Here is a 22466-nt window from a genome sequence, read left to right as displayed (position 1 = left end):
CTGCAAGGCCTTATAGCCGCTCCTAATGGTATTTAGCTCCATCCTCCCATCCATAGCTTTGGGATTCTACCCAAATGTAATGACTGCATCAGTGAAACAGGAAGAACATAGTACAGTTGGGTACACTTACCATAAATGTAGATGTTCGAGTGCATTCACTGTTGCAGTCCTGGTTACCCACCCGCTATCCCCCATTTTTCTAGAACTTCTCTTTCCTTCACTATATTCTAAAGGCTTTGTGGTGTATTTTTGCTTTTAGATGAAGGTAAATTTTATGTTGCTAAAAATGCATTTACTTATATATTGCTGTTTATGTATGTGTGTGTGTGTATATATATGTATATGTGTATGTATATATATATATATATATATATATATGTGTGTGTGTGTATATATATATATATATATATATATGTGTATATATATATATATATATATATATATATATATATGTGTGTGTGTGTGTGTGTGTATATATATATATATATATATATATATATATATATATATATATATATATATATATATATATATGTGTGTGTGTGTGTGTGTGTGTATATATATATATATATATATATATATATATATATATATATATATATATATATATATATATATATATATATGTGTGTGTGTGTGTGTGTGTGTGTGTGTGTATATATATATATATAGATTTTATACATATATATATGATATAGATATATAGATGTAGATATATATGTATATATGTGTGTATATATATATATATATATATATATATATATATATATATGATATAGATATATAGATGTAGATGTATTTAATTTTGCTCCCCATTTTGGGGTCACCTGACATCCGAGGCAAGAAAAACTGAATAAAATGGCATCGGCTGCATGTTTTACACCCCTGACGACCTAACGTCATGGAAGTGGAGACATCAACCGACGCAGGACCCAAGACTTTGATATTCAGGCCGACTGAGGGCATCCTGCAAGCAGATTACCCCAAATGTAATGACTGTAACAGTGACTACACTCGAACATCTACATTTATGGTAAGTGTACACAACTGTACTTTCCCATGATTCTTAGGACTCCCGGTTTGTCTTCTCCAGTTAAATCCATTCTGGGTGGGTGGGCGGCGGCTCATAAGTAGTCCACTATTAAATGTTCTCGCAGTAAATGGAAACATTTTTCGATGTGGGCCGTTCAGAGGTCTTTGGATCCTTTCACTGCACCAGTTCCACCGGTTCTAGCATTTTTAGCTAGCATTTTTCATCAAGGAGCTAGTTCTTCTACAGTGAATGTACAACTAGCCGCAATTTCTAATTTTCATGCTGGTGTGGATATGTCGTCTTTAGTTTCTAGGAAAGTCTGTAAGACCTTTCTCAAAGGTGTCTTCCTCCTCAGACCTCCAGCAAGGATCCCGTTCCTCCGTGGAACCTTATTTTGTTGTTGCAGGCTTTGATTTCCCCTCCCTTTGAACCTGCAGCCTCTTTGGGTCTGCAATTTTTGACCTGGAAAACTGGTTTTCTGGTTGCCATCTACATACTAATCCGTCTTTTTTTCCTAAAGTAACCTTGGAGGCTAATATCAGACTGTCAATTTGCCAGTATTTTTTTCCTAACTATCAGAACAAATGGGAGCACACATTACATTGTTTGTTTATATGTTCATAGGCGGTTGAGATTTATTTACACAGGACTAAATCTTTACGCAAGTCTGCTCAACTTTGTGTCCTATGCCAAGCCGGTTTCAAAAGTGACTATTGCCCGCTTAGTTTCTCTATGCATTGCCCGGGCTTATTCGGATAGAGGTTTGTCCCTTTCATGAAAGGTGAAGACTCATTGGACCCTATCCATGGCTATGTCTGCGTCCTTTTGGTCTAGGGTCTCTTTGGATGATATTTATTCAGCTGCCACTTGGCCTCATCTCACACCTTTATTTTTCATTATAAGCTGGATTTAGTTTCTAGAAGGTAGAGTATCCTTAACTGAGCTGAAAACTGAAATTGTGACACTAGAAAACCAGATATCTGTAACCTTTCCTGCTACTATTACCCTTAATAAAATGGGCCAGTTGCATGAAAGCATTAGTGCCTATGAGAAAAAGCTTCAAAATGTTAAATTAAATAAATTAAACAGAGATAAAACTGATTTTAGCAACAATAATGTCTTCTCATGGCCGAGAGACCCTATAAATAGAACCCCTTTGTATAATCCTGCTACAGTGAACAGAGGAACAAGTAGGACACTAAATACTGAGACACAGGCTTCCACTTCCTGTTTTAAAGCTACTGAGATGAGGGAAAGCATGGCAATACAACAAACTGACCAAGACCATGTAAACTCTAGTGTTTCTACTCTCCAAGTTGCATCTTTTGCTTCTACAGTGAATGGGAACACATCTACATCGCATATGGATAAAAATTCGAAGTCAGAAAAACGAAGGAATGCAAACACTATAGGTAAGACTCCAATAGACACTTCACAAGCAAATGCTACAGATACTAGTGTTTTTTTAGAGAATTTGAACGTGGGAGAATTCACTTTGAAAGCAGCTCTTCCTTTCAGAGCTCGAGCCAAAAGCAATCCCAATATGGGAAAGACAGCAAGGGAATATCAAATGGACAGAACTGCACACTTTTCAAAGAAAAGGAGGATGTAAAAACTGATCTTATTATTAACATTTCTTCCTTTACTCTAACTAATGAACAAAACAGTTTGCTTAATAAGGGATTATCTTTTATACCTGCCAAGAAGGCAGATTTAACTGAAATGCTAACAGACTTGAAATTGCTTGGTAGGAATTTATCATTAAAATGCATGTTTCGTAATAATGAAAATGTCAGTGTAAATATATACAAGAAACCTAGCACTTTTGTACCTCCCACCCCTTCAGGCATACAAAGATTTTTAGATATCTGTGAAAATGCTTTTAATGAAGCTTATACTCCTGGTACGCAAGGCTGCACCTTTCATAATTTAAATACAGGAGAATATAGGGCTCTACATGAATTGCAGGATTTACATTCTCTTATTATTAAACAAGCAGATAAAGGTGGTAAAATTGTATTAATGGACAAAGATTTATATGTTAACCAGATGAAGGTTTTGCTATTAGATACTTGTACCTATCAAATGCTGACAAAAACAGCTGTAATTGCTATCACTGATAAAGTGTCTTTTTTAGTGTTTGATTTACTGATTACAGGATTAATTGATGAATCCTTATTCAATTATTTTTCAGTACAAAAACCTCTAGTTCCTAGGATTTATGGACTCCCTAAAATCCATAAACATCCCACAGTTCCTCCTTTACGCCCCATCGTATCAGGAGCAGGATGGTGCACTGAGCCTCTATCTATTTATGTAGAAGGCATTTTACATGAGTTCTTGGATAGTTGTTATACAGTTCTTAGAGACACAAAAATGTTTTAAAAGCGGTTGCAAAATAGAATGGAAACCATTGATAATGATGAAGAATTTGTATTCCTTACCATGGACATTGAATCTCTTTTTACTAGTATTCCAAATGTTTGGGGTATTGATAGAATAAGAGAATTCATCGATATGAATAAGAAGCTGACTACTAATAAGATTATGCTAGTCTGTGCACAATTGGAGATTATACTTGGAAATAACCTTGTAACTTTTCAGGATCAATTTTTTCTACAGAAGATTGGCGTGGCTATGGGCACTTTGTGTGCAAATAGCTACGCCAATCTATCACTAGTACGATGGGAAGAACAATATGTTTTGTCAGATGTTAACCCATTTTTTGGCTACATTCTCTGGTACGTCCGTTTCGTGGATGATGTTTTTGTCTTGTGGAAAGGGCATGGTGAAAATATCAGTAATTTCATTGATTACCTGCATAGTACTACAGACTTTTTGAAGTTTACTTTTACTTTTTCTGATACATGTGTTGATTTCTTGGATGTGAGTGTCACCCTTACTGATTTAAAGCAGATAAGAACCAGTATTTATCACAAACCCACAAGAACTAATGCCGGTCTTTACAGGTCAAGCATGCACCCGAGACACATACCTAGAAATGTCCTCAAAGGACAAGTCTATAGAACCCTACGCCTACATAATAATGATGAAGAGGCAGTAGTTGCTTTAAATAAGTTACAAGACGAATTTCAAACGAGGCTATTCTAGCTCAGAAATCACTAGAGTGATAGCAGATGCATGGAAATTGAGATCTACAAGATGTAAACCATACATGAGCTCTTATAGTGCTGATACAAGTATTGATAGAAATACGTTTAGAATAGTGTTTAGATTTGCAAGTGACATCAATAAGTATACGGAAATTATTAAAAAGAATTGGCACTTATTACATGAAATACCAGGTCTGGTTTCCACAGTTGGTGACACCCCAAACTTCAGTTTTAGAAATAATGTGTCTTTAAAGCAGCAGCTCTGTAATAGAGAACAGTCTTTTAGAAAAAAATCTCTCAAACAGACAGGGCACCTTCCCGTGCAGGAATTGTGCTGCTTGTCAGCATGTCTGCACTAAAAATGAGTACATTCATCCTGTGAAATGTTTTAAACTTTATACGAAGAATTACTATGATTGTAAAATTGTCGCTGTTGTTTATTTTTGTTTTTGCCAAGCATGCCATGCCTATTATGTAGGCAAAACAAATAGGAGTTTTAAAGAAAGAATGTTAGAACATATAAGGGACATACGGAACCAGAAGCAATCAAATGCTCTAGCTAATCATGTCCTGAATACAGACAGTAGTCATTGTTTTACATTTTTAATCTTGCAACAAATAGTAAGGACAAACAGAGGTGGTAATGTAGAAAACCACACTGAAGAATTAGAACAATGGATCACTAAATTACAAGCAGATAGATATCCTGGTTTGAATGGCTGCACCTCATTAGTTCCTTACCTTAAGGCAAGGCACCTTAAACACTAAATATGAGTTTTTTATATATTTTTTATTGTACTGTTATGGTTATATGTGCACAAAATGTGTGTGTATATGTATATTTTAATAACCATCAGGGATGACATTCCCCCCTTTTTTAAATATTATTGTGTGTAAATACACATCTTTCTATATATTTTATGCATTTTTTTATGGATATCGATATATGTTCTTATGTTAGTGGAGTAATATCTCTTTAAATTGTGATGTCATACTAATTGTCATAGTATTTAACCAAGCATCAGTTGTAGTGATGTGGTCTGATGAAGCAACATTAAGTTGTGAAAGCGCTTACCGTTTGTCTTCTGCAATAAAGTACAGTGACTGATTTCCAGTGTGTAACTTTGGTGCCTTAATTTACTTTTGCTGTTGTTGTGTGTTTTGGGCACCTCAGTGTACCTGCAGCCGTTTGGTTTTTGCATCTTCAGAGTATCCTTAAGTCTCTGCAGTGCTCCGGAATATCCTTCCATGAGGGCATCCCAAGAATTAGGTAGCTGGGGACTCTGTCCCACAGGTTGAATTTCAAATGAAGTAAACTACATCAGGTAAAGAAGTTATGTACTCACCATAATGTTCCATCTGAGTAGTTCTACTTCATTTGTCTTAAACTGTCCCCCCCCTTCCCCCTGACCTTATCCTTGAGGGTACTATATGTCCCTTGTTCTGCTCCCTTTCTGTCAGAGTCTTTGCTTATGCTGGGAGTTAAGGGATCTGGTAGTAAGTTGTCTTGGAGGATAAGTCTCTTTATGGTCAGGTAATGGCTATATGTTGGGCAGCAAACTCAATCTGAAGGGAGAAGGGAGACTGGTGGCATTATGGGTAGGGGGAGGAGCATGGAGCTTGGAGCCGTAGCTGGAAAATGCGGCCGTGTCAGATCCGTTATGGATCCAAGGACCCACAGGTTGAAGACAAATGAAATAGAACTGCTCAGATGGAACGTTATGATGAGTACATTAACTTATTTTTCTAACACCTTTCTAAGTTTATAATTGCTTTTTTGCAGACTGTATTTTTGGACCTCTGTCCCCCCCAGTATTTTAGGCTTTGTCCAGATTTGTTGCACTTAGAGGTTGAGAGGTATGCAGGTCCTTCTGGGATGCTGTGGTATGTTCCTATGATGGATGTCACCTAAGAGGATTTAGCTAGGAACTCTTTTCCGGAAAGTTACTGAAGACTGACACCCTCTTATCAAATGTAACAAGTTGCATACTTGCCATATAAGTAGACCCTTAAAAAGGCAAGTCCTCCTTTAGTAACATACCCTCCATCCTCTCACTTTGTGTGGCTTGTCTGTAGCTCTTGTGTGGCCCTTCTTCTTTTTTTTTTTTCTTCTTCTTCCGTGTACAGCACTGTAATAGAACCTTTTCCTTGTCCTTGCTTTCATCATTCCAGTGTTCATCATTGTAGCATAACTGCAGAATGAAATGAGTGATAAATTATTGGAAGAGGACAGGTCCCAAGCAGACTGAGAAAGCCTTTCCTACTTGATGATCTGGTGCCTGAGGTACCAGTAGTAAATGATATTGAAGATTGCAAGTCTTGTAGGTCTGTCTATGCATGTTTTATTTTTGCAGTTTTTTGTTATACTGTAAATTGTACCTGCAGATTGAAGAAATTGCTGTATTGAAAATTAATTTTCTTTTTATGTTTTCTTTCAGCTGGTTTCCCAGTAGGCTATGCAGCTCCTGCATATTCTCCCAGTATGTACCCAGGGGCAAATCCTACTTTCCAGACAGGTAGGACAAATGACTGTACTTGAGAGTACAGATTATTTTTGCGATACTCTTTAAGGGGAATTTGTAAAATGAAAGAACAACACTGCATAGCTTCATCCATTTTCTAAACTGTGTGTGTGATTCAGCAAACAGTTGTATATTTGAACTTTCTAGTGGTTTTGTTCATGTGTTCTGCATTTCCCCATAGAAAATTGTGTAAACATTAGACTTGTATCTAAGCACTGTTAATGTTTCTGAGGATTAAGAAAAATTTGTGTTGTAGAATCTTAGTAGAATAGGTCATTGGTCAATGTGCAGACAGCTCTGTTAATATGTAGCTGAAATGTTTCACTTTTGTTACTTTACAGTGCAGATTAGTTAATGAAAGTCAAAAAAGGGATTTCTGTGATAGTTCATTTAAGGAGATTTTCACCACTTGGTTTCTTATTTTAATCCTGTTTTATCAGTAGCCTCTGAAGTCAGTAACACAATGCAGGCATACAGCCACACTTGAAAACAGCACAGTTGGCATTGTACTAAAACTGCTGGTCTTTTGTTAGAATAGGCCTGTAATTAAACGAATACCAAGACCAAATATCTTTCCTAGCAGAGGAAACTTTTATGATGTTGAGTCACATCAGCAGGACATAGCTTAATAGTAAGAAGTGACAAGATGCTGTATAAACTTGCATTATCCATGGGAGAGGGAGGGGTAAACATTGGGTAAAAAGTGTGGAATCATGAAGTTTGTAAATGTGAAATAATTGTAATTTGCATGCATTCTTTGTAAGTATTTTTTTAAATCTAGCACATGGCATTCCAGATCCACACAGTTAATATATCTCAGTGACATTTCTTTTTGAAATGTTTAGCTTGTTTTCTTTCTTGGCATTCACACACAGATAACGTACAAGGATTTTTTGATCTCTGGAGTATATTTGAAGGAGTTAAGTAATTCTGATGCATCTGCATTAATCACTTACCTTTCCTTGATTTGTCAACAGCAACTACTTAATTTAATTCATCATTTGTCTCCTATCCTTATATTTTCCAAGATGGTAAATTTTGATTTTGTCAAGGATCATATATATTTAACTTGCTACAAGTTCCACTTCTGCACCATCTTAGTTACAGATTTTTTTTAAGGTGCTTTTTAACTTTGCACCTTGCTGACCCTCAGATCTCACCATATCATTCTTATGCCCATTTGCTGTCCTGTTCCGAGTATTGCTGGGATGGAGATAGGCTGACTGGTGGGGGCTGTCATTCAGACAGTCACAGAGAGGTGGTTTGTCTCTCACTGGCATCTCATCAGTTAGTATTTCCAGTGAGCCCCAGACCCGATCTTTGGTTCCTGACATTAGCACCTGTGTCATGGTGGGACCTCTGCATATGTGTACTTCAGTCACACTAATGAGGGATGCCATCACTAGTTTGGGATTACCATATCTGTGTTCCTGGGCTTGGATATTTCAGCAGCATGCAAGCCGAACGAAGCCCCCCCCCCCCCAAAAAAAATTATCAAGCTAATAATAGCTGCTCACTTCCACTCTCCTATTCCCTGCCTTTTACTGTACAGAGCCCACGCTACTTGTGAGAATTGGATCATAGTCTGGGCATTACTTCTCTGTCACAGATCTAGGCTTTAATTTGCTAACTAGACCTCACTGAACCTATGGCATATTTACTTGGGAGCCTCAGGGTAGAACTACCTCACATACAAACCTTAATATTTTTTTTTACATTGTTATAGTATTCCGTTAATCCAAACATGAAAGCAAGTTTGACGATTAAGCCTCACAAATGATTTAAACAGATGTCTTCCTACTCCTGTTGCAGTATTCTTTACCTTAGGGATCTCCTGCCTTTTCGATCTTTTATGGGCTGTACGTTACACTTACTACAAGATGGAGGGCATAAAGATGAGGTACAGTGCAATTACCTAGATCATCTTTTGCTGCCAGTCTGAATGCTAAAATTGCTAATCTGTTTGAACGCCTTTTACTTTGCTGATACCTAGCTGTCAGATAAGTGCCTCATTAGGGTCTTTATTTATTTGTTTATTTTTAACGTTGGTTACCTGAAGTTCATGTAATCCAGGAAGGGAAAAAGTCAGTGTGGGAGACAGATTCCCCATAAGGATAATCAGTGTCTTGTTCGGGTACTTCTCACAACTGTACTTCTGTAGTTTTTGTAAGGAGTTTGTGCCTAAGACCCTTAGGAGGCAGTTGTATTCACTGCCCATGTATCTGGAGAACTAGCGGCTTAAACAGATGACCCAGGGTGGCATGGCAGAACCAGTCAACCCCAATGAACTGCCGTTAAGCAAGAACGTCGGAAATTGCTGGCCAGCCTTCACAGGACATCTCTCTAGAAGCCACGTGATAGTGCTGTTGTAGGCCATCCAGTGTCAACATCGGATTCCTCTACCAGCATGGATCCTTCCTTTTGCACGTCCACTGAGTCTGCAGGCATCTGTTCCAAACATTGAGGAGGAACCATGGTTCATTATCTTAGTGGACCTTACCAAGGTTCTGCAGATTCAGGTCAGGGAGGGGGTGCCGGCTACATTGACCGAATTTTGTCAGGAGTCTGAACCACTGATGTTTCAGGGCTGAGGTCTGTACCAAGAAAAAGCACAAGACCAAACATTCTTCTGTTCATTCTGAAGATCCTCAAAGGGAATGGCAGAAGTTTACTCAGGGCCTGTTTAATGCCTTAATAACCTTGAAGCCTTCACAAGGGGGTTCTATGCGTATTCCACCTTAGACTTGAACTCCTCCTGAAAGGTCTAGGGAACCTGATTCTTTGGATGAGAATTTGGAGTCTGATGTGTCTTTGACGTATTCTTCTCAGATGCCTTCTCCCTTAGCTTATAGCTCTGATGAAGAGAAATCCAGTAGCCCTGAGTCTCCTTTGGAGGAGATGTCTTATGGGGACACAGCCAGGATGATGGAATACTTTAAGTGGGATTCTTCTTGGGCCTCTTATGTCCAGAAGAGGTATCATGAGATGCTTCAGGTTGACGCGCCTAAACTTGCTGCAGTACCTCCTTTGTTGGCTGCTTTGTTGGACACCTTTATCTTAGCCTACTACTCGTAAGAAACCTGACGGGTTCTGCAAGGTTCCTGAGCATTATCCATTCCTGTTTGAATGTCCTTCTGCTGAGCTTGCTGTGGTGTCTTGTCTCCTCTGACAAGCTTTCTAATCTTTTTGCCATCTGTCAAGCTTCTGTCTTTGGATAAGGACAATAGCACCATGGAAAGGATTGGAAAAAATGTCTATACTGCTGCCACAGTGTTGTTTAGGGCCATTAATTACCAGACTCACATGACCAGATATGCTTTGGCCTCGATAGCCCAGGCTTGTCGAGTTATTTCTGGCCTCTCTTATTCTGAAGGAAAGTCCTCTGTTTTTTTCTGTTTTGGGTTTTACCTCTCAGGTGGCTCATCACTTTATCAAGTGCAGCCATGATGGTGCTGATGGCTCTTCCAGAGCTTCTGCCTTCGGGTCTGTCATGAGGCATTATTCCTGGCTTCGTCTTCAGTCATTACCTGAAGACATGAAGGCCAAACTGCTGAATGCTCCTTTGGATAATAAGTCTCTTTGGGACTGATGTTGCTGACATTTTTTAAGTCTCCTCGAGGGAGGTAGAGCTGTGCAGGACTTGAAACATATTTTTGTGGCCCCCTTCCTTAAGTTCCAGAAGAACTCTCCTACTAGGTACACTTTTGTTTGCATGCCGCTTCATCAGGCCATCTAAAGGCAGGAAGGGTGGTAGTTGAACTCCTCCTGCTTAACTTTTCTCAGGTTCCTGTGGCCCAGAAGCCTCCTTTTATCTGACAAGCCTGCCTCTTAGACACCCCCCCCCCAAACAGTCAGCCAGGTTCCCTTGTCTCTTTGGCTCTCCCTCTGTCTTCCTGACTGGCATCTCATCACCTCAGATTTCTGAGTTCTGTCCATCATGCATGAGGGTTACTTCATGTTGTAGAAGTCCCTCTCCCCTTTACAGGGATTCCTTCACCCTCTCTGGAGCAGCTTTCTCATTTCTCAGAGGTTTTTGGATCTGTGGTACACCAGGATATTATTCAGCCCGTTCATCCTTCCCAAATAGGAAAGGGGTTCTATTCCTGAATGTTCTTGGTTCCTTGAAAGGAGGACCTTTGGAGGGCTATTCTGGATCTCTCCTTGCTCAACACCTTTCTCAAGGTTCCTTCTTCCTTCCTTTCAGATGCTTTCTGTTCAAGGCCTATTTCATTTGTTGCTGCCCCAGGCTTTTCTGGTGTCCTTGGATCTGAAGAGTGCGTACCTTCATATTTGTATTCACTCTTTTTTTAGGAAGTTTTACATTTCTCTGTTTCTTCCCTTTGGCCTCCTACATCCCCAAAGATATTCACAAAATGCCTAGCTTCTATGATTGCTTTTTGCAAGTTCCAAGGCATTCAGATTTTCACTTCTTTTAGATGACCTGTTCAGGCACCTTGTCCCAGATGTCCTTTGTATTTCACTTTTGCAGTTATCACAGTTGGGTTATCCTTGCCAGGGTAGCCCTCGGCCGGCCCGAATACCAGAGGCTTAGTATTTCTGCATCGGTTGCTGTCGCTTCAGGACTCGCATCAGGTCATCAGTAGTATAAAGTAAGGCAGCTGATGCCATTACATCAGTCTTTCTTGCTGTGGAGCCTGAAGCAGAAGCAGTTCACAGGAGTGCCTGTCGGCCACTACCCGAGTTTCATCTAACGAATTGAAGTTGAAGTCTTCTAAAGCTAAGTACCCCATTGGGGATCCTTTTTTCTTGCACTAACCGATGTCAGAAAAAGTTAATTGTCTCGCCTCTGGAAAGCAAATACTACTCCGAGACTTTCATTCTTACTGCATCACTTGTTTAGGCCCAGACCACGATGTCCCCCGTTGTCGCTTCTGTGCTTTGTTCATTGCCAGAACTATCCGCTGTCGGGCCCTTATTGTAGCTAGATATTTTCACTTACACTCTTCGAACTCCGATGTCCTTCATGGATGCATCTGCAGTCATAACAAATGGGTTGTCCTGTCGTCAGGCAGCCCTTCGGTCGGCCGGAGTCTGGGACCGGCTTCGGCTGATGTCGCACTTCACCCGACGCCATCTCTGCTGGTCTTCGGGTATAAAGGCATCAGCCGACGCCATTTCCCTCAGTCTTTCTTGCCGCGTGGCGCCCGAAGCAGAAGCTGTTCGCAAGTGCCGGTCGGTCAGATCCAGAGATTACTACTACCGAATACTACTTCGAAGACTTCTAAAAAGCTAAGTACCCCGTTGGGGACTCTTTCTTGCCTCAGCCGATGTCAGAAAAAGTCAATAACTATTTAACTTGTGGGAAACAAATACCTCATAAAGATTTCCACTCTTACTGTCTGCCTTGCTTAGGCCCAGACCACGACGTAGCAGCCTGTTCGGCCTGCGCTTCCTTCAACCGACGAACGCCAGGCCGGTCGGAGTTTGCTGAACAATTTTTCGCTCAGACTTTGCTTACATTATGCCGCCGGATCCTCCGACTACCCAAATTGTTAAAAACGCAAGGAAAAAGACCGACACTGCAGTCCGCGGTTTCGCCGAAACCACGGTTAAGCAAGCGAGTGTCTGTTTCGGCCGAAACCGAGAAAACTGGTCAATCTTCAGCCGAATCCATGGCTACTACTGAGGCTCCTGCTACCTTACCTGAATCGGCCTCAGAAACTTTGCCTACAATTGTGGTTTCTAGTGAGTTATCAGACACCATCCCTTTGGATGTTTCTACCCCAGCACGTGGTGCTGCTAGACCCCTGCAGCCATGTCTATCAAGGCCTTTGCCAGGGCTAAAGCAGCCAAATCTGCTAAGTCAGTGCCTGTTAAACCTCCCTCACACAGGCCCACCTCTAGTTCACAAATGCTTACTCTGGCAGAAGATTTAATATCCTTAATTAGGGGATCCCAATCTCACCCAGACAGGGCCTCTCAGCCCCCAGAAAAGAGACCTAGGACAGAGCCCCCCGAGCCAGTGTCCTCTGATGATTCTGCTGATGACTCCGACATTACAGAACAGCCAGAGGATCCTTTTTCTACTTATGAAGACTCCGATGCTGAAGAATCCATTCCAGCTGCCTCTCCACCAGAGGAATTTTCCTTTGGGGAAACCTTACATGCCATGAGAGAACAATTTCAATGGCAGGGAGAAGATTTCTCAGATTCAAGAAAAAGGCTTAGGACTTTTCTGCATTTACCACAACATAGGCCCTTAGCTATACCTCCTGTTTTGCCTGTTGTGGATGATGCATTTAATGATGTCTGCACTGCTCCTGATTCTTTACCTCCAGCCCCTGCCAAACCAGATAGATTTTACAGGGTTCCAGACACTCATCACCACCTATACAAGGCCCCACTGGCAGACCCCGAAACTATTTCCCAGGGGCCTAAGGCAGTAGCCTCGACCACAGCAAAAAACCCTATTCCTTCAGAAAGGGAATCCAGGTCCTTGGACAGATGGGGGAAAAAAGTTTACACCTCTGCTACTCTCTCAGCTAGAGCTTTAAACTGTCAGTTTCACATGATCCAATACCAAGAGTTTATGCTTGATCAGTTAACTAAAAAAGTATCCTCTGATGAATCTATAGATAAGAAATATGTATTAGAAATGGTGAATAACATACAACAGGTTAGTAACCATTCCTTAAAATGTGGCTATGATGCACTGGAGGCTTAATTTAGATCAGCCATGACTGGCACAGTGATAAGAAGACATGCATGGTTGAAAGAGCAGGTCTTACCGGATCATGTTAAAGCTAAGCTATTAGATGCTCCTATGGATAAGGCCAGTTTATTTGGTACACCTGCCCAGCAGGTAATGAAGAAAATGGAAGAAAAGGCAAAATCTGTACAAACAGTTAAAGATTTCTTTCAGGTTCAGCCCCCAAGGTTTAGCAGGAACTGGCCTGCCAAAAATTGGTCCTTTCCTGACTCCACAAGATCCCAAAGGGGCAGGAATAGACGCTCCAGAGGCAGAAATCAATCCAGAGGAGGTGCCTACAGAGGACGACAGTGGCAAGGTAATAACAGAGGCACAGACACAACCACTACCACTGCAACAGGACAATCACAGTGACTTGGCTCTAACTCCGCCTACCGGAAAGTTAGCCTTATTTTCGAAAAATTGGCACTATATCACAAAAGACAAGTGGATTTTGCAAACCATAGACCAAGGCTACCGGTTCCACTTCCACACCTTACCAGTAAAAAGAGGAATGCCAAACCTGCCTCCAAATCAGAAAATAGAAGCTCTACAGCAGATAACGGAATTAACAAAGATGAGAGCTGTGGAAAGAGTACCAATAACAGAACAGGGCAAAGGATTCTATTCCAGACTCTTCCTAGTACCAAGAAAAGAAAAAAGTTGGAGACCTATTCTCGACCTGTCCATCTTAAACACATATATCATTGTCCCAAAATTCAAAATGCTGACCCTACAGCAACTTCTTCCCATGCTGGGCAAGGAGTGTTGGCTGGTAACTCTAGATCTCAAGGAGGCATACCTGCACGTCCCCATTCGACCAAATTGCAGAAGATACCTCAGATTTCTTGCAGGATCAGAGCATTATCAATTCTCAGCATTGCCCTTTGGCTTATCTACTGCCCAGAGTATTCACAAAATGCCTGGCATCAGTAATCGCTCACTGCAGACTACAGGAATCCAAATTTATCCATACCTGGACGACTGCCTGCTACAAGTGGACAACAAAAGCAAGCTGACAACAGATTTACAAAGGGTCATTTACTTGCTACAAGCCCTGGGATACACAGTCAATTTACAAAAGTCAAGGCTGATACCATCTCAAACAAGAACATTCTTGGGCTGAATTGGACACAGTAAAACAAATGGCATTCCTAACTGCAGAAAAACAAAAGAACTCCTCTTTACTTCTTGGCATTAACAAAACAGAACAAACTAACAGCAAGAAAAGTTCTGCAGGCCTTGGGCTTCATGGCATCATGCATAATCTTGGTCCCACATGCCAGACTGCATATGAGAAAACTACAGTGGTACCTAAAGAATTTATGGTCTCAACACAGGCACAGCCTAGAAGCAGAAATACCACTAATCCCATGCCTAAAACTGGAGTTCCTATGGTGGGCTCAAGCATGCCAGTCAAACCCAGGCCTACCCTTCCACAACTTTCAAACAAGCCAAACCATCACAACAGACGCCTCAGACCTAGGATGGGGGGCGCACATGCTGGACAAATGCGCAAGGATTGTGGACTCAGGACCAGCTGCACCTGCACATAAACCAAAAAGAAATGCTGGCAGTAAAACTGGCAATCCAAAAATTCAGACCATTCCTCAAAGAAGGCCACTTGATGATAAGGACAGACAACACCACAGTCATGTGGTACATCAACAAACAGGGAGGCACTCATTCATACCCCCTATGCAGAATGACTTTGGACCTATGGAATCTGGCACTCAGCTACAACATCCAGTTACAGGCAATATTTGTACCGGGAAAAGAGAACACCCTAGCAGACATGTTGAGCAGAACCACCTCGGATGCTCACGAATGGATGCTACACCCGGACATCTTCAAGACCATCACAAAGAAATGGGGAATGCCACAACTAGATCTATTCGCTTCCCCTCTCAATCACCAGCTCAAAAAATTCTGCACAAGGACATTCCACCCACTTGCATGGAAGGTGGATTCTCTCTCCTTCAGCTGGAAAGGTCTGACAGCATATGCATTTCCACCTCTTCCTTTGATACACAAGGTATTACTGAAAATCAAAGAGGAACGCCCAAGGATAATCCTGATAGCTCCGAACTGGCCAAGGCAACACTGGTACCCATTGCTGAGGAGCATGTCTCAGGAGAAAATGTGGTCAATACCCCTGATGCCTTTGATGTTAACTCAGAACAACTACAGCATCATGCATCCAAACCTAAAAACTTTGCAACTGACTGCCTGGAACATCACATAGCAGCAACTAATCCAAATCTTTCCCAAAGGGTTAAAGACATTATCCTTGAAGCCCGCAGACCTTCAACAAGAAGGAACTATGCAGGAAAATGGAAAAGGTTTGTCATTTGGAGTGCTGAAAGAGGAAAAGATGTGTCGAATATAGATATTGCTAACATTCTGGAGTATTTGGCAGAGCTTCTACATACAGGCCTGTCCTATTCCTCCATCAAGATACATGCATCAGCTATTTCAGCAGAATACAGCTTTGATCTACCTGTCTTTTCACATCCTCTACTCAGGCAGTTCCTCAGAGGGATCAAGAATGTAAAACCTCCTAGGAAACCACCATTACCAGCATGGGACTTGAACTTTGTGCTAGAAAAGTTGACACTCCCTCCGCTTGAACCAGCAGCAACAGCAGATCTACAGCACCTGTCATGGAAAACTGCTTTCCTACTGGCAATTACCTCAGCAAGGAGGGTTTCTGAACTACAGGCCTTAATGGCAGTACAACCCTTCCTAATCTTCCATCAAGATAGGGTGTCCATGAGAACTAATCCTACATTTATGCCTAAGGTGGTATCCAGAGTGTCTTTAAACCAGGCAATCCACCTACCTACCTTCTTCCCCAATCCACAAAACAGAGGGAAAGAATGCTGCATACCTTGGATGTACATAGACAGCTACGCTACTACCTGGACAGAACCAAAAGTAACAGAAAAACTGACCAGCTTTTTGTAGCCTATGCAACAGGAAGGGAAGGAAAAGCAATTTCCAAACAGACAATCTCCAAATGGATAGGAAATTGCATAAGATTCTGTTACTCCTACCATGGAAAACCAATTCCACAGAACATAAGGCCTCATTCTACAAGGGCTACAGCCACTACCACAGCTTTCTTACGAGGAGTGGCAACCAAGGACATTATTGAGGTGGCTACTTGGACCTCCGTGCATACATTTGCCAAGCATTATAATTTACCTCTGTATTCTAGATCCCGAGCAGGGTTTGCCACTGCTGTACTGCAAGGGATCCTAACCACACCATAATTTCTTCTTCCTCCTCCCTAGTTGGCTATGGTATTCTACCCATTTGTTATGACTGCAGATGCATCCATGAAGGACATAGTACAGTTTTGTACCTACCATAAATGTAGATGTCCGAACTGGATAGCATCTGCAGTCAGGATTACCCTCCCTCCTTCCCTCTGTGGTACTCCTAGGGTATTTACCCTCCAAATAGCTAGCTGGGGGGGGGGAGTCTCTTATGGTGTATTTGTTTGTATATATGTACATACATGCTTATTTTTTGTGTTTGCCTTCTATCCTTTTGGAAACATTGGCATTTATCCAAAATTTAGCCTTCCAAGAGGGCAACTGGCATCTGGGGCAAGAAACACTGAGGGAAATGGCGTCGGCTGATGCCTTTATACCCGAAGACCAGCAGAGATGATGTCGGGTGAAGTGCGACATCAGCCGAAGCCGGACCCAGACTTTGGAATCCGGCCGACCGAAGGGCTGCCTGACGACAGTACAACCCATTTGTTATGACTGCAGATGCTATCCAGTTCGGACATCTACATTTATGGTAGGTACAAAACTGTACTATATGGCTTCTGTAAGCAGATCTTCCGAAAAAAAACAAAGACAGAGACAGACCGTACAGTTCCAAACCTACCGACGACGCTTCCATTAAGCTAGTTGTCAGATGTTCTTCATGTTTCACTGTTGCAGTCATTACATTTGGGTAATCTGCTGGCAGGTTGCCTTTAGTCGGCCTGAATTCCAAAGTCTTGGGTCCTGGGTCCTGCGTCGGTTGCGGTCTCCTCTTCCATGACTTCAGGTCGTCAGGGGTGTAAAACATGCAGCCAACACCATTTTCTTCAGTATTTCTTGCCGCACGGTGCCCGAAGCAAAAGCATTTTGCAAGTGCCGGTTGACAGACTACTGAAATATTCGAGTTTGAGTTTCAGAACCGAAGTCTTCACTAAAGCTGAGTACCCCATTGGGGAAACTTTTTTCTTGCTTTTTACCGATGTCAGAAAAAGTTAATTGTATTGCTTGTGGGAAGCAAATACCTCATAAGGATTTCCATTTATACTGTATTCCTTGCCTAGTCCCTGATCACAACGTGCCTGGCTGTCGGTTTTGTGCTAGATTTAACCAACGCACTATTAAGCGTCTGTATATTTTTGCATCAAAGTATTTTGGAAACTGATTTAACTACCCTGAAATGTTGTCGGATAGCAATCCGACTACCGGAGTACATAAAAAATGCAAAGAAAAGGACAGAGAAAGGCAGTCTAGATCCAAAACCGACGAAGCTTCTCCTAAGCCAGTCGCTGGTTCACTGGTACTCAGTGAGGCTCTTTCGCAGCCCCTGATACCCGCTACCTTCGAGTCGCAGGCCTCTACCGACACCCATGTGGAGTCCGGCATACCGCAAGATACTCAAGGTATTGGACGGACGGATGTATCTCCCTCATATGGGTCCAGAGCTGCTGAGCAGGCACCGGCTTCTAAGGATGCATTCAGACCTCAACATTTGTATATCAAACCAACAGCTGCAAAACCAAAGACAAAAGCAACTTCTAAAACTAAAAAAAAACGACGCATGAGCCACGTGCACAGGCCTCTATGTCTAAAAAACAGATGATCAAAATGGGTGAAGACCTTATTACCTTGATCAGGGGTACCCATCCCCCTCCTAATGAGGCCTAGGCAAGACACTGATTATGAATCTTCAGATCAGGTTTCTATTTCTTCTGATTCCTCTTCTGATCATGAATTATTTATACCTCCCTATGAGGATTCTGATGCTGAGGAGTCTATTCCATCTGCATCTCCTCCTGAGGATTATTCATTTGGAGAAAACTTGCATACTTCGAGGGAGCATTTTCACTGGGAGAGTCGAGACTTCTCAGAATCAAAAAAGAGGCTCGGGGATTTCCTTCTCCCTCAGCACAGGCCTTTAGCCATTCCCCCTGTTTTAGACATTGTGGATGATGTGCTTTCTGAGTCAAGCTTGTCCCCTGACTCTCTACCTCCAGCTCCCAATAAGCCTGACAGATATTTCAGGGTCCCTGACTCGCATCAATTTTTATTTAGAAACCCTGCTGCTGATACTGAAACTATTTCACAGGGTCCAAAAGGAGTTAAGGCCTCAACAGCAAAAAATCCTACCCTCTCTGACAGAGATTCAAGGGCACTGGACAGATGGGGAAAAAGGTTTATTACTGCTACCACCAGGCATCAACTCATACAAGCACTGGACTACACAATCACAATTTGCTTCCAGCTCGGCATCACAATAAATTTTGAAAAATCTGCCTTGTTGCCCTGTCAGTCTATCACTTACATAGGAGCAGACTTAGACACAAGAGTTATGTTTGCAAGGCTACCACTAGAAAGGGTCCGCAATCCGTCAGCAGGTACGGGTTCTGATGCAGAGCAAAAGGATCATAGTCAGGTACGTTCTTCAAACTCTGGGTTCCATGGCAGCAGCCATTCTCCTAATCCCATAGGTGCGCTTTCATACGAGAATTTTTCAGTGGCTTCTGTTTACGCAATGGTCTTTACAAGAGCTACCCATGACTTACATGATCATGATCACGGATGCATGCAAAAGACATCTTTCTTGGTGGATGGTCTCCCCACTGGTTACTCAGGGCAGACTTTTCATACAACCCCTTCTGGTAGCCACAGTGACGACAGACGCCTCCTTGATAGGGTGGGGGGGGGGCATTATCTCGGCAGGACAGTCCAAGGCACGTGGCAACCTCACGAGTACCATCTGCACATAAATGTCCTGGAAATGAGGGCCGTGCTTTTGGCATCGCAAGCTCTTCAAGACTCTCTTCCTTCTGGGACCATTGCTATTCAAACGGACAACATGTCAGTGGTGTGGTACATCAACAAGCAGGGCGGAACCAGGTCCTAGCCCCTGTGTCGAAAAGCACTCTGGCTTTGGCAGTGGCTGATTTCCTCCCAACATTTTCTGATTGCGACGCACATCCCTGGGCGATCCAATGTCATAGCGGACAGGCTCAGCAGAGCTATTCTCATGCCTCACGAGTGTTCTCTGCATCAGGAAGTTGTGAATCTTGTTTTCCGCAAATGGGGACAGCCTTGCTGCAATCTCTTTGCCACCCCCTTCAACACCAAATGCAGCAACTACTTCTCTTTTCTTCTGCTGCCGGGTCACATACCCAGAGACGCTGTAGTCCACTATTGGCCCCAGGGACTTCTTTATGCCTTTCCTACCAAACTTATACAGAAAGCAGTATCGTTGGCTTGCAAAATGATCCTCATTGCTCCCTACTGGCCTTGACAGATATGGTTCCCGTTCCTGCACCGTTACCTTCTCGATCAACCCTGGACTCTGGACCCAATTCCAGACCTCCTGGTTCGTCAATCAGGCAGGTTGCATCAATCCCTCAAAACTGTCCAGCTCACAGCTTGGTTGCTCCACTTCCAGCCTTAGCCAGGCTTCCCAGCATTTCCCCAGCAGTCCGTGACATTATCGTCGTCTCTCACAAGTCTACAACGAGGAAAACTTATGCTAGCAAATGGAAACGTTTTTCTTGTTGGGCAAAGGCTAGGAATGTAGATCCCTTTTCAGCCTCAGTCCACAAAGTCCTGGAATTCCTAGCACAACTGTTTCACTCCAGGTCCGCTTCTTCTACTATCAGGGTACAAATGGTGGCCATTTCTAACTTTCATGTTGGTTTTTCGAACTCTAACATTGTCTCATAAGCTCTGTAAAGCTTTTTTGAGAGGGACAACTCTTCTTAGGCCTCCAGTGAGAGATCCCCCTCCCCCTTGGGACCTTAATTTAGTCCTAACCTCCTTAATTCTGCCCCCTTTTGAACCAGCAGCATTCTGCTCTATCAAGTTTCTATCTTGGAAGACGCTGTTTCTGGTAGCTATTACCTCAGCCAGACGCGTCTCTGAACTTCAGGCGCTATGTGTTTGTCATCCATACTTGGTTTTTCATAAGGACAGGGTTGCTCTGAGGACTAATCCTTCGTTTCTCCCTAAAGTCTGCTCTGAAAATAATTTAAACCAATCTATAGATCTTCCTGTGTTTTTCCCTAAGCATACCAACAAGGCAGAGTGCAAACTACACTAATTGGACGTTGATAGGCAATTGCGTTTTTACCTGCACAGAACTAAAGAAGTATGGAAGTCGGACCAACTATTCTTTTCTTATGCCTTGGACAAGCAAGGTCTCCCAGTTTCCAAAGTAATCTTGTCCAGATGGTTTTCACACACTATTTCTTTCATTTATCAGTTAAGGAACAAACAGATGTTCATCGTGTTTCACTGTTCCAGTCATTGCACTTGGGTTATCCTGCTGGCAGGCTGCCCGCAGTCGGCCTGAATTCCAAAGTCTAGGTCCGGCGTCAGTTGCTGTCGCCTCTTCCCTGTCGTCAGTGCGCCAGGGGTATAAAAGATGCAGCCGACGCCATTTTCTTCAGTCTTTCTTGCCGCGCGGTGCCTGAAGCAAAAGCAGTTCGCAAGTTCCAGTCGGCCAACTCCTGAGATTTTCAAAAAACGAATTTCAGATCCGAAGTCTTCATTAAAGCTAAGTACCCCGTTGGGGAAACTTTTTTCTTGCTCCAGTCCGATGTCAGAAAAAGTTAACAATTGTATTTCTTGTGGGAAGCAAATACCTCATAAGGATTTTCATTCTTACTGTATTCCTTGCCTAGGCCCTGATCATAACGTTGTTAGCTGTGGTATTGTGCTAGATTTAAGCAACGCACCATTAAGCGTCTGTTTGACTTTGCCTTTTATTACTTTGGCCGCAGATTCAATTATATAATGCCGTCAGAACAGCCGACGACCGGAGTATATAAAAACCGCAAGGAAAAAGAAAAGGACAGGCATCCGAGGTCCAAAACCGACAACGAGGCTTCCGTTAAGCCAGTCGCCGGTTCTCAGCGAGGTGCCTTCGCAGCCCCTGGCGCCTGCTACCTCAGAGCCACAGGCCGCTGACTACTCCCATGTGGAGCCAGCTAGGCCTCTGGATACTCAAGGTATTGGACACTCGGAAACTATTCCCTCAGATGGGTCTGGAGCCGCTGAGCAGGCATCGGCTTCTGAGGGTGTTTTCAGACCTACACAGTTATATGTAAAGCCTACTTCAGCTTCCAAAGCCAAGACTAAAGCAGTTCTAAAGACAAAGAAACAAGTACAGCATTCTTCTGGACAGACTACCATGCGTAAAAAACAGATGCTCAAAATGGCCAAAGACCTAATTACCTTGATCAGGGGTTCCCATCCCCCTCCTGACAAGAGACCTAGGCAAGAGACAGAATATGAATCTTCAGATCAGATTTCCATTTCCTCTGAATCCTCTTCTGAACAGGAATACTCTCTTCCTCCTTCAGAGGATTCTGATGCTGAAGAATCTATACCTTCAGCCTCACTGCCTGAGGATTATTCTTTTGGGGAAACCCTGCATTCCATGAGGGATCACTTCCACTGGGAGAGCCAAGACTATTCAGAATCTAAGAAAAGACTTAGAGATTTCCTTTTATTATCTCAGCACAGACCTTTGGCTATTCCTCCTGTGTTAGACATTGTAGATGATGTATTTTCAGAGTCCGGACTTTCTCCTGACTCTCTACCTCCTGCTCCTGTTAAACCAGACCGATACTACAGGGTTCCAGATTCACATAAATTTATTTATAAAAACCCTGCTGCTGACCCAGAAACTATTTCTCAGGGTCCCAAAGGGGTCAAGGCTTCTACTGCAAAAAACCTTATCCCCTCTGATAGAGATTCAAGGGCACTAGACAGATGGGGAAGAAAGGTTTACACTTCTGCTACTTTGGCTGTGAGGGCTTTAAATTGTCA

The 22466-nt window shown here is 42.5% G+C and overlaps 1 protein-coding gene across 1 annotated transcript in view; it reads left to right on the top strand.

Moving 5' to 3' along the window:
* FAM168B (family with sequence similarity 168 member B) overlaps nt 1–22466 on the top strand; it is a gene marked incomplete in the record, with an annotated part of 948287 nt that overhangs the window by 404499 nt on the left and 521322 nt on the right. The window contains 1 exon segment of the mRNA XM_044070175.1: nt 6585–6662. Coding sequence (XP_043926110.1) covers nt 6585–6662 — 78 coding nt within the window.

The sequence above is a fragment of the Protopterus annectens genome, chromosome 4.part1 (genome assembly GCF_019279795.1).
Source record: "Protopterus annectens isolate FY-2018-M chromosome 4.part1, PAN1.0, whole genome shotgun sequence".
In the NCBI taxonomy this organism is placed as follows: Eukaryota; Metazoa; Chordata; order Ceratodontiformes; family Protopteridae; genus Protopterus; species Protopterus annectens.
The sequence above is the reverse complement of the archived record's forward strand: the minus strand, read 5'-3'. Positions and strand labels throughout refer to the sequence as shown.